The sequence below is a fragment of the Drosophila sechellia genome, chromosome 2R (genome assembly GCF_004382195.2).
Source record: "Drosophila sechellia strain sech25 chromosome 2R, ASM438219v1, whole genome shotgun sequence".
NCBI lineage: Eukaryota > Metazoa > Arthropoda > Insecta > Diptera > Drosophilidae > Drosophila > Drosophila sechellia.
Window position 1 is genome coordinate 2,899,778 of NC_045950.1, and position 12,572 is coordinate 2,912,349.

General features: G+C 43.2%; 2 protein-coding genes across 3 annotated transcripts in view; one reads left to right on the plus strand and one right to left on the minus strand.

Annotated features, from left to right (window-relative positions):
- Positions 1 to 7,995, plus strand: part of LOC6607854 (zinc finger protein jing) — a 110,169-nt gene extending 102,174 nt beyond the window's left edge. The window contains exons 2-7 of one of the 2 annotated variants that reach the window (XM_032717063.1): positions 1,907 to 3,543; positions 3,739 to 5,338; positions 5,404 to 5,965; positions 6,032 to 6,179; positions 6,340 to 6,517; positions 6,579 to 7,995. In XM_032717063.1, coding sequence (XP_032572954.1) covers positions 1,907 to 3,543; positions 3,739 to 5,338; positions 5,404 to 5,965; positions 6,032 to 6,179; positions 6,340 to 6,517; positions 6,579 to 7,029 — 4,576 coding nt within the window. In that variant the 3' untranslated portion in view covers positions 7,030 to 7,995. The remainder of the gene's footprint in view (positions 1 to 1,906; positions 3,544 to 3,738; positions 5,339 to 5,403; positions 5,966 to 6,031; positions 6,180 to 6,339; positions 6,518 to 6,578) is intronic. The other variant, XM_032717064.1, reaches the window with a different exon arrangement.
- A 3,525-nt stretch (positions 7,996 to 11,520) lies between these two features.
- LOC6607855 lies at positions 11,521 to 12,545 on the minus strand. Its single transcript, XM_002032573.2, has 4 exons — positions 12,341 to 12,545; positions 12,133 to 12,288; positions 11,903 to 12,076; positions 11,521 to 11,840 (listed from the first exon to the last, which is right to left on the minus strand). The coding sequence occupies exons 1-4, from the start codon at positions 12,389 to 12,391 to the stop codon at positions 11,670 to 11,672; spliced, it is 552 nt and encodes a 183-aa protein (XP_002032609.1). The 5' UTR covers positions 12,392 to 12,545; the 3' UTR covers positions 11,521 to 11,669.
- Between the last annotated feature and the right edge of the window lie 27 nt (positions 12,546 to 12,572).

Consider the following 12,572-nt stretch of genomic DNA (forward strand, 5'->3'; position numbering starts at 1 on the left):
GCATCCGTAAAAAAAAGCATCGTTAAAATGCACGAAAACAAAAATGGACGGGGTCGTCAACCCCATTAAAAAATGACACAAATGCAGGAGGAAGATGGACGCAGTTAACAGCAATCCGCCGTAATAGGCTTATCACAAAAGCAGTTTGGTCGTCGTAATCTGTGGTATCTCCCGGGGTAGGCAAACATAAAATAAAATGTGTTTTCATTTCATGAGTTTTCTTTTTGTTGTTTTCCATGTTGAATGTTGCTTTGTACATAGATCTGAATTTTGAGTAGGTAGGACTGGGATGTGATTAAAAATGTTCCACGGAAGGCCGACGGAAAATACAAAACCCTGGGAATCCCTGTCCACAAAGATTTCAGGCCTAGAACCCAAGCTCGACTAAAGATTATTTTAACGATCTAGTAAAGAGACGCTTTAGCTAAAAATTAAATAAAATATTTTGTACAATAAGTAGAGAATATGTAGAATGCACGCTTGCTTCGATTTAGTTATTTGATTGATGCATAAATGGGATTGTATTTATTCTGCACTTATGTATTGTATATTTACAGTTTGCGTGTTAAATTCATTTTTTAAAAGGCTTAAACATGTACGTGTTCCAAGAGCGAAAAAGTATCTATTTGTATATTTTTTCGAGCACCAAAAAAGCAACCCGAATTCAAAAATACCCTTTTTGTGTAACCAGAGGATTTTTTGTATACTTGCCGACGTTTATCCCGTTTCACATGTACATGTGTTTAACCAAAACCGCACAAACACACACGCGACTTGGGGCTACCTGAAACTTAAATTTTCCCGCATTAGATTGCGGCCCTTGCCTTCCATGCCTCTTCTTCTTCTTTCTCATCGTTGTTGTTGTAAATAAAGAAAGAGATGCAGAGGGAGTTTTTTCTTCCTTTACGTTCGCTCTTTCTTCCAGTTTTTTTGTTTACTTTTCATGTTCTCTTCCACGAAAATTAGTGCGAAACAGAGACGAATTGTTTAGCGTTTATCGACCCGTTTGTAAGTTCTCTTATTCTCTTGCGCTCTTCTCCTTCTCTGTTCGTTCTCTTGCAACAATAATTTCCCTTTTTCTCGTGTGAAATGAATACATGCTTTTTACAGTTATTCTAAATTAAAATATTTAGTATCACAAACACCTAGTAAATCGAATTATTTAAGATTAATTTTAAAAATATTGTTTTACGCGCCTGTTGTTGAATTTAATTTCGCAGCTGCCTCCCTTGTGTTTTTCATTATTCTCTTGCGCTCTTCTCCTTCTCTCTTCGTTCTCCTTCAACCGTATTTTCTCTTTTTCTCGTGTAAAATGAATATATGCTTGATTTACAGTTTCTCTAAATCAAAATATTTTGTATCACAAAAGCGAGTAAATCGATTTTTTTAAGATTAATTTCAAAATTGTTGTTTTACGCGCCTCTTATTAAATTTAGTTTCGTAGCTGCTTGCCTTTTACTGCGGATTGTTTTGGGAAATTTATCAGCTGTTAGCCGCGCTGTTAGAGGTAACAGCGCTTGCGACGCACATTCTCTAACACTGCCGGGAAATAAACATCCAAGAATAATTTGATTGGCCTTCCAACACTGCCAGGCAAATAAACAATCAAAGAAAAAAAGATATAAAAAGGCGTGTAAAAAAAGACAAAAGCATAAACAAAAACATATTAAAGGTGCACTGCAATGTAATTGCCGAGTTGGTGAATTAAAATTTCCAAGCAATAGTCCTCCTACAAATGATTCAATCTACTTCCCCTTCCCTTGGCCCGCGTCCAAAAGGTGTGGCTGTAACCGAGTCAGCTATAGCCACAGTAGGGGCCAGCGAAATCCCTCAGAGTATCAGTAGTGTAGCCCCAGCACAAGATAACACCCGTGTACTTATCAACTTCCCCTTCTCCTTTTTGCAGCGGCGTTGCCACCTCACTGAGCTGCGCGGATTCCAGCACGGGCTCCAGTGAGGATGCGTCCGATCCCGGCTCCCCGTACAGTGCGCACTCGCAACTGAGCGACCCGCCCGATCCGCTGGGCAAGATGCCGCCACAGATCCTTGGAAGCGCTAGCGGCAGCAGCTCAACAGCGGCCGCCTCTCCGCCCACCAGCAGCGCCAGCCAGACGCCTCCATCACCAGCCATTCACCACAGTCATCTGAGCCAGCACAACGCATCCAGCGTCATGTCCAAGCCGACGACGCCTCAGCGCCACGGCAACCCCAGTCTCCTTCCCACGCTCCAGTGGCCGTGGAACACCAGTCTGGGCAGCACCTCCACTGCCGTGCCCGCCGCCTCGGCCAACAAAAACAAGCGGACGGCGGCCGGATCGGGAGCGGCATTAGGATTGAGCGGTGAAGGGTCCTGTTTAACCGGTGGAGGAGCCGCGGCGGCTAAGAAAGCGCGCAGCGATTTGCCCGGCTCCTTTGACGCAAGCAAAAGACTGAAAGTGGCCGCTATGGAGGAGTCGCAGACCAAGATCACCGGTTTTTTTAAATCCCAAATGAAGCCGCCTCCTGGCGGCGGAAAGCTATCGCCGCAGCCCGGCCAACAGAGCAATCCGGCCAACACGCTGACCATGAGCACGCCCGCAACTACCGCCTCGCTGAACAAGTACTTCAATATCCTGTCGCAGCTGAAAGAGCAGAAGGCCCAACAGCAGCAACAACAGCAGCAGCAGGCATCCAAGACCTTGCCCACTCCAGCTCCAGTCGCCCCAATCTCATCTGGGCCCCCTGTCGCACCCGTGGTCACTCCCAGTCCTAGTTTGCCTGTCCCGGCGCTAAAAAAGATCGAACGCAGCAACAAGCAGCCAGCCAAGATAGCACAGGTGGCACCCAATCTACGTAAGACACCCAGCAGTGGATCTTCAGGCAGCTCCTCGTCGTCCTCGTCCAGCTCCTCAAATGGCTCCAATACGGGCAAATCGCCAACGAAGAAACACGTGGCCATCGCACCCAGGACGCCGGAGATGAAACAGCAGCAGCAGCAGGGAAAGGCGGCCATGGTCTACCGACCGCCAGTAACAAGCCCCGCTTTGAAGCAAAAACAGATCTCACCGCCCGCCCCCGTGGCGGCCACCACACCCGCCCCAGCGCCAGCACTAAATCCAACGCCCGCCCCCGCCAATCCCACGCTTTACCAGCTGCCCGTACAGCTGCCTAATCTAGTCCAGCTTCCGCCACAGCTGGCGGCTGCCGCCAATATTATGCAGCTGAACAACGTGGCCAAAGCTGCAGTGGCCGCGGCGGCCACCAACAACGCGGCCGCGCAGGCGGCACAGGCTGCCCAGGCAGCTGCTGCCCAGTACTTCCTTAACGGCACTGTCTTTAAGCTGCAACAGGTGACCACGGCCACGACGACGACGGCCACCACGGCTACAGCAGCGGCGGCCCCGGCTGGCAATCCCTTTGGACTGCTTAACTTAGCCACGGCGGGCAATCCCTTTGGCCTGCCCAATGCCAATGGGCAATTCCCCATTGAAGCCATTCCGGGAGCTGGAAGCTATCTCCATCATCAGCTGCTTCTGGCCAGACAGAACAACATGAGTTTAAACGGTAAGTATAGTACATTTTTAGTTTAATGAAATGAATTCTGAAAGTGGGAATAGCTAAGCTTCTAGTTCGACATAATTGGCAGAGGCATAAAAGACTAAAGAACTCGAAAAAGTCGGTCTATAAGCTTGCATTTCCCTACAGATCGGACGGTTTTAAGTCTCGGAATTTTCGCTTATGCTTACTTTTCCATTACAGAAACTATGGCTTCCAATTCTTGCGGCAACATGAACTTTGTTAATCCACTTAACAACCAGCAAGTTGGACTCAAAGATAACAAATTATATATTGTGAACTCGGCCGAGTACCTAGGATACTTAATGAGTCTGCAGATAGCTCTTAATAACCAACAGCACCAGCAACAACAAATCATATCTGCCACACAGCCTCCACCACTGGCAGCCACAAACAATAACAGTACGAACACTGCCACTCAGCCGCCGCCATTGGCAGCTACGAACAATACCAATTCGAACACTGCCAACAATTCGACTGCCAGCAACAGTAACAACCATAATGCCTCGAATAATCTAAGCAATATCAACAACAATGCCATACAGCCTCAGCGGGCGATTGTGAAGCCGCCATTGCACAGTTCCACGCAACCGCCTCCGCTTGTGACGATTTCCTCCATGCCCGCATGCTCCCCGGCTGCCGCATCTTCGCCAGCGGCCAAACGGTCACTGCCCGCCGCCAAGCCTTACCAGAAGCGGTTGACCGCAAAGGGCAGAGTGGGGACAGCGCCGATAATCGCAACGCCTACAACTCCGCCTCCTCTGGTTCCCACGTCTGCTACTAAGGAGCTGGGTCAGCTGCGCAAGAGTACGGGAACCACAGGACCCCCTACTAGCACACCCACACCAACGCCACCGCTAGTAAGCATCGCACCCTCGAAGCTGACCCCAACGCTGAGCGTTTCGAAGCAAGGACCTACAATGAAGCTTGCCAACAGCGCTCCCGATCTCTTTGACCTGGTGAAGAACTCAAAGCTGGTTGCCAAGGTTTCGCCACCGTTGACGCCGCTTCCCTTCAGTTCCCCCAGCAGCAGTAGCAACGGAAGCCACGGTATGCGATCCTCCCCGGCCCTCTCCGCGTCAAACTCCTGCACCCTGTCTGCATTTAGCAAGATCAAGGTGGAAACAACGGAGCTGGCTTCCCAGACTGGCTCCATGACCTCTTCCTCATTACCTACAATATCACCCAAGCCTCAGAGCTTCGCCGGGCAGCTGCCCAAAAGAGAACCGGAATCGGAGGCCGACACGCTGAAGCACGAACTTTTGCCAGACTGCACAAACAGCAACTCAAACTCAAACTCCTGTAGCAGCAGCACCTATTCGCACTCGGTTAGTTCGGCAGCAGATCTCTCATTAGAGGCCTCTACGCCCGCTCCATCACCTTCACCTTCAGCATCGCCTTCCGGCTTGGGATCACCCTCGCCGGCGGCCAGCAACTTGAGTGCCAGCAGCCGGCGAGCTGCTAGCCAAACTGATATGCTAAGTGAACTGGTCACTTCGTCGTGCATCTCCAGCGGCGGCGATGACTGCTCTCAAGCCACAGACTCGCCTCCAATGCCGACACTCCCTCTGGCCAAGAGTGACGATGCTACCACTCCCATTTCCACGGTCAGCGGAGGAAGCAGCAGTGGGAGTAGCAATTACGATGAAGAGGACGACAAGTCGGTGGCCTCGCTGGAAACTCATCAGACACACAAGCGGCTAAGGGACCTGCCCACGCCCGAGTCAGGAATCGGTGGAAGTCTGAGTAACAGCGAGAGCAGCAACTCAATTGCCGATGCCATGTGAGTACAGTTTAAAATTATAACATTAAGAAATGTTGACTAATCTTAAAACATTTCCTTACTAGCTCCTCCAAATCCGCCTCTGTGGGACCACCCACTACTGCAGCGAGCAGTTCTTCTTCCTCCGTTTCCGACAGCAACTCACTGGCCAGCAATGCACCATCCCCAGCCTCTCCGGACGATTGTTCAGCCGCTCCTTCGCCCGCCTGCTCCGCCTCCACTGCCGGATCCATTCCGCCCAGCACTGTGGTGGACATTGCGATGGTGGAAGCCAGCAGCAAGAGTCTGCCAAAGAGCGCTATCTCTCCAATCCTCTCCCAGCCAAAGACCATCCGCTTTCCGGCTGGAGCAGGGGCGGGCGGCAAAGGCGGAAAGCGGCATGACGGCGTCTGCTACTGGGACAAGTGCAACAAGAAGCATGAGAGCAACTCCAAGCTGTTGGACCACATGCAGACGCACCACGTCAATACACAAACAGGTCCCTTCGCCTGTCTGTGGGTGGGCTGCAAAGTGTATAACAAGGAGTCATGCTCTCGTCGCTGGCTGGAGCGTCACGTGCTCTCCCATGGAGGCTCCAAGCAATTCAAGTGCATCGTGGAGGGCTGCGGCCTACGGTTCGGCTCACAGGTCGGTAAAATTCAAAAACGATGTGTGTGCAAGTCTATAACCTGGTTTTTTATCTTTCTCTTCTAGTTGGCGTTGCAAAAGCATGTTAACAACCACTTTAATGCCACTGACAATGCAAGGGAGAGCACCAGCAAACGCACCTCTGATCCGCCAGTGCCCAAACAACTCCGTAAGAATGGCAAGAAGCTGCGATATCGTCGTCAGCCTTTCTCAGGTGAATATAATTTTTGTTTACCAAGACATAAAACATAAAGTAATACCTTAAAATCAGCGCAAAGACCATACTTGAATGAAATTTTAATGCATTGAAAAATAATTGGTTTTGACCCTAAAGATAAAATGCAGTTTATCTAATTCAACACTTCAAATTACAGCTCGCATGTTTGACTTCTTCGACACGGGCATAATGGAGGGGCTACAGCACCGCCTGCGCCAGATTAGCACACTCACCAACGGTGCCCAGGCCATCGAGTTCCAGGGGCAGTGTATGATGCGACGTCGCAATAGCCAAGGCGGCTACGAGTGCTTCGTGCGATGGTCCCCGCGCGAGATGTAAGCCAACCTGAAGAGATCTCTATTTCCCAGATGCTAATTTCTGCTCTCTTCCAAACAGCATTTCCGACGAGTGGCTGCCGGAGTGTCTTAACCGAACGCGTCAGCACACTAAGGTACTGCACATCAAGCAAATGCGGCCAGCCGAAAAAACTCGCGTGGATAGCCTGCTCAGCACGGCTTTCCGTTTACGCTATGACTCCCACTTGTTCGCCGACGATTATAATGTCAACGAGCAGCAGGTTGGCGAGGCCAGCGGCAGCGACTGCGACGAGGATGGGGATGAGGATCAAGAGGAGGAGGATTTAGAGGATCAAGATGAAGATGAAGAGGAAGATGGAAGCAGTAGTTCGCGCAGTGCGAGTTGTGAGACGGTGTCCAGCTATCAGCAGGTACTTAGCATCGCCAAGCTGCAGATGCAACAGCGGCGTAAGCATCCGCGAAAACCACCCAAAGTGACACCGCCGGCGAGGGAAAAGCTGGTTCCAACGGACGCACTGGTGCCCATTTAGGGGCATACCAGATTTATAGTATTTTCTAAGTAATTAAACCGAAAAACAAACGACAAACGAGTAAACAGTGACAAGTAGACTAGTTAGTGTAAGACCAAAGTAAATTACTACATGCATCCATTAATGTATAGAAATTATGAGTACTCCCGCTTTGTTTGTTTTTGTTTTGTTTGGTGCGCGTAACCGGCGTTTAGTTTTTGATTCCATCCAAGTTTCGTTTATCGATCGTTGTACATATATTCGGATGGAATCAAGAGTAAAAGTCAGAAGCATTTAGTGGCCACCTAATCGCAACCCACCCACGCGTTCTAGCAAGTGCTGTTATGAACAAATGTCCTAGTTCTTAGTTCTAATTTAATTTCTAAAATGTATACTTAGTAGAGATTCATGTGGGAATGGTCGACTGGACAACACTTGTTTGTAAGCCAAGTTTATGTTAATCTATTGACAAAATTAAAGTTAGATTTTGTTTTCTTTTTGTTGTCCCCCTCTTAATGTATTGTACTCTTAGAAACTGGCCAAACTTACACTGAAAGCGGAAAATCTACGCACACAACTGAGCAGTAATGTTTAAGAATAGTAAAGTGACGTGGAAGAACACAAGACTTGAAGCATTTACCGCTAAAATACGAGAAATATTTGTATAACATTTTGTACTCAACTCGAACAGCAATGCAACAGTTTTAGCTCAAGTTAGACCCAAGCCCAAGACGATTATCCATTAATTTAGTGCAAATCAAATGCAACTTTCGCCAACTCATCAGCGTCTCTCAATCGATTTGTGAAAACTTGAAGAGACGGAAAAGCATCATGCATACTGTAAATAAAATAGCATTAACTAGTTTCGCGTTTAAACTTACATTAAACTATTCATTTAGAAATTAGCCAAGGCAAAACCAACTAAAATATACTAAATAAAGTTTTCGAAAGAAGATCAACAATCTACAAGCGAAGTATAACACAAAATCCCATGTTTTTATTTTGTATTGTTTTACGGACAAACCAAAACCCATTCAACGATCCTTGAACTTTTCCTTTATGTTTTTTCAAACGTATCCGACTTTCAAACTCGACACTTGAAGCATATAGGCTAAACGGTAATCGATTCTTATAGTTTTCTATGCGAATGAATTTGTATGTTTTTAAAGTAAGTAAACTCAAATGAAGACGAAAATCACAAACATGAATAAAAGAGTACTCACCACTGCCAAATATGTAAATCAACAACAAGAACCCAGTTGTTAGGAACGACTGATTAATTTAGTGTGCGGCATGGGCATGGAGCCACAAATTATTATAACTGCTAATACCCTAATTCCCGCTCGAGCACTTGCCCTATGTTGCACGATAAAAGCTCGCTTCGGATCGAGTGTATTAAATGTATTTGTGTGTTGTCCTACGTAGATGTAGATGCGTATCTGTGCCCCTCACGTAATTTAAGCTTAGCAAGAAGATTGAAAAATATACATAAATATATATATATATATATATATATAAATGTAGGCGTAATTCCCGTGTATCTGTATCTATAGAGGAGGCAGGAAGTCGCGAGGACCTTGCGTCTGTCGATCGCAGCCCACAAACATGATTTAAAGCAATACTCTATGATATTAGCCGATCAAGCTTAGTTGACTCTTCCATTCGGTTAGACTTTCGATGCCTTTCGCCCGAGTTGTTCAGCGCTTTGTACTGCAAAAAATGAAGAAGTCTATAACTAATGGAAAATAAGTATCAAACAAGAATCCGAGAGAAGTAATGGAAAAAATTCAAATAAAATAAAACTACCTCAAATTTTGCAAGCATAAAATACACAAAAGAATTTTTCGAGACAAGTTTTCTAAAGCGAAGAGAGTATATAGGGGCAGCGTTATACGGCTCGCGACCGAAGGATTCGGATTCGAGCAGGGCGGAGCCGAAAAACAAGGGAGTAGTGCACACTACATGAGTACACACAAAGAAACAAGGGGAAGCCGTAGGCTAATTTCATATTTTGCTAGTATCGCGAACGGTCTGTAGGATAAGCAATGATCCAGATGAAGTACACTTACCTCGGCTTTTTGTTTTCAACCCCATTTCGGAGAAGCCTTTCGAGGTGGATACCCATATCCATACCCATACCCATACCCAGTTATGCATTTGCCTTTAGCCCTGAGCTGAATTTGAGTTTGTACATAGATTAGTTGACCCAGTACGAGACATATACTTACTATCATAACCATATTTTAAATATTAAAACCGCTTTAATAAATTGCAGGCAGAAATGAATTAAGCATACATAATTATGGTAATTAGCAGGCGTACACATACGAACGTATACAGGAGAAGTATTTATATTGCGAGGTTTGATTTTGGATTCAGTTCTGGCCAAATCTAAGGCGGTACACAGCCACAACAGCAGAGATCTTGCTTCGATTGTAACTAATGTAATCAAAAGAATTATATACAATATATTATAGAACTCTATATACACAACATAGTATGTACAAGTGGACTCAAACCGATTCTGAAAACCAAGATCATGTAATGCGCTGAGAAATGAAAAAATATAAAAAAAAATCAAGTATTATGCTATATACGTATTTTTATTTCGTTTATTTTCGGGGAATATTCGATGGCGACTTAATCAAATGATATATAGTTTCTAATGCTATAACTAACGTGCTTATATTGGGCAAAAAACTTTCTATCTTGTAATTTAAATATCACATTCTCGCGTAATACAAGGAATTTAAAGGATAATAAAAAAATGGATAACACGCTTTGCTAACCTAAAAATTGGAATTAGAGCTGTTCTTGCTCAAAAGGACCGTTTAATTACACCCCATTTTTTTGATATTCGATTCGCTAGTCGATTTAGTCGATTTGGTCCTTTGACTAAATCGTTGGGGACTATTTTCTATAAATATTGTATCTCCAATTGTTCTTGTGTCAATTTAATAAATTGAAATCGAGTTGTATGTTTGATATTAAAAATACCTATAGTTTTTACAGGATATGATACAGGCAAGTGTATGTAGTAAATATGTATATTGCTTGATAAAATGAGGCTGTGCTTATTTATCCCCATATTTTCTCGGACACGGGACTAACGATTATTTTTAAATGAAGGCCTCTATAATACCATTGTCCAAGTATATCCACATTCAAAGGTTATCAGGACACAAAAATGTAATATTTGTTCAAAAAAACAAACACTACATAAATACTATTCTGGCAATGCGTTTTTCAAAATAAATTATCTTAATATATCAGCATCGAATTTATAGTAAGATAAAAGATATTTGTATACATTTAAACAGTGAAATGCAAATTCTTTTGACATATTCATAAAAATCGGAAAGTAAGCATGGTAGCCGGAAAACTAGTGGAACCGAATCCTTATGATCAAAAACAACAAAAGTATGATTTCTTTTCTAATATTTTTATATTTTTCCGGAAAAGTATAAATTTTTTTTTATCAATTTTAAAATTTAAAAATATCATTGCCAAACACTTTATTGCCGAAAACGTAAAAGTTACGATTTCTTTTGTTTTGATTACCTAGTAATTTAATTTTACTAAATTCAAGTATATTATATATATTTATATAAAATGACAGTTATATAATATAGTTGTAAGAAATTGATCTAATTAAAACCGAAGTTTAGCATTTTCGAAAAACTACAGTATGCCAATGAGAAGGAAGTTACATTCCTATACCCTTGAAAAGAGTACATATATTTATTTGGAATAACATTTTTCTATCGTGTGAGCTGTTGATACTGATTTACTTTTTATGTTCGCAAATGTTTTACGAATGTTTACGTTGCAAAAATCTGACTAAGATCCCCATCATTTTAAAAATTCATAGGAAAGTTCCTCAAAATCTAGTTTTTAAAAACTTTTTAACGGTGCACTGGGTTGAATGAGGTGGCAATCAATACGCGTTTGTAAAATGTAAACTTTAAACAAAAGACTCATTAGACCCATTTTAAAATTTTCTTCTTAGTCTTTAGCACTCCTTCTCCTGATCCATATATTTTCTTTAGGTCTAGTTATGCAATCCCTTTCACTTGTTCGAATCAGACAATCACAACATCTGCAAGTATATGTGGTGCGCTTCGTTACTACATGAACTGCCTACTCACAGTGATTCTGAGTATATGTATGTAACATAAATAATAAATATGTTAATACATATTACAATCTTAACAACAATGGTAGTGACGGGTGTAACTAGTTAAAATATTTGTAATGCATTTCTGGTTATCGCTTCTATTAATCGTCACAATTATTTCAGTACTAGTTGGAGATGAATGTGTTTCTACACACAATGATCTTGTATGCAACGTCTAGAATCGGAGTAACATTCAGACAAATGCTTAGTTATGCTAAAAAATATTTTTTAAGTGGACACAAAATGCTGAGTGAAAATTAAATGGACTATAAAGATAAAATCTATAACTATTTTGGGGCACTACATATCAGCTAATTACCTTTTAACAAGTGTAATACTAATTATTGGGTTGTATTTATTTGAAAGATTTGGCTTAACATATTGATATAATTTTTTTGTGAAATGTAAATTATATTACTCCCACATGTACATATGTGTATAAAACGTAAAGAAATCTCTAATTGAAGACCAAGTTTAGATAGCATTAGGAACTAGGGGTCTTCTTGCTTTTTATCTGTTCCATGGCCTGGAGGAAGAATTTCATTGTGCCTACATAATCAGTGTCCGTAACTACCAAGCTGACTTGGTAAAATCCTTGAGGAAACGGCGGCAGATGGCTAGTATCCAGAAAACCGTCACGAGCTATAAGTTGGCCCTGCAGTTGGAAAATGATTAAGGACAATCAGATCAGGATGACACAGTCCACATGCAAAATACCGAAAAAGGGCAGGAGTGGTTAACATTCGTGTAACGCTTAAATAACTTCCATATTATCACGCCATACGGTATGAAGTTCCTCCTCTCAATCACCTCGCAAATTCGGATTCTAACGTCAACTAAGAATGGTTTGTACTGGTTACTGTAGTCTTTTGTAAAAACTTGCAATCGGATCTGCGAAACAACAGCTTAAAGTCGGATCTCATGAGGAATTCGTTACTATGCCTTACGATTGGGTTAAGCAGAGGCATAATCATGAAGCAATCCATATTCACCACTGCCAGATTCCAATTGACCGCCTTCACATGGCAAGACACGTTGCTCACTCGCGTCCGATTAACCAGACACTCGATTTTCTTAAGCTTGTAAACCAACTGGGTCTTAGTCTGGCGAAATAAAGAAGCCAATAAGTATTCTACCAAACTTCACAACATTTACCAATTGCCCAATGAAACAGCTGCCCAGCAAAACCAGTAACGCGAGTTTCATTTTGTTACTGACTACGACTGGTGAACCTTCCTTTTTAATAAAATCGATTCATAATATGTTTTTAATTAAACAACAGAGATCGCTATTGGTAAATTAAACAATTAGTTTGACGATGATTACTAATGTTTCCACCCACAAGTATGGCCAGAAACAATCTTTTTTGACCTATAAGCTTTATTCC

Bases quoted from the DNA above. Each gene is read 5' to 3' on its own strand.
- LOC6607855 (XM_002032573.2), bottom strand. From the start codon at position 12,391: ATGAAACTCGCGTTACTGGTTTTGCTGGGCAGCTGTTTCATTGGGCAA. The intron at 12,077-12,132 runs GTAAGGCATAGT...GTTGTTTCGCAG, and splicing joins TGCCTCTGCTTAACCCAATC to ATCCGATTGCAAGTTTTTAC. The intron at 11,841-11,902 runs GTATTTTGCATG...TTCCAACTGCAG, and splicing joins ACCACTCCTGCCCTTTTTCG to GGCCAACTTATAGCTCGTGA.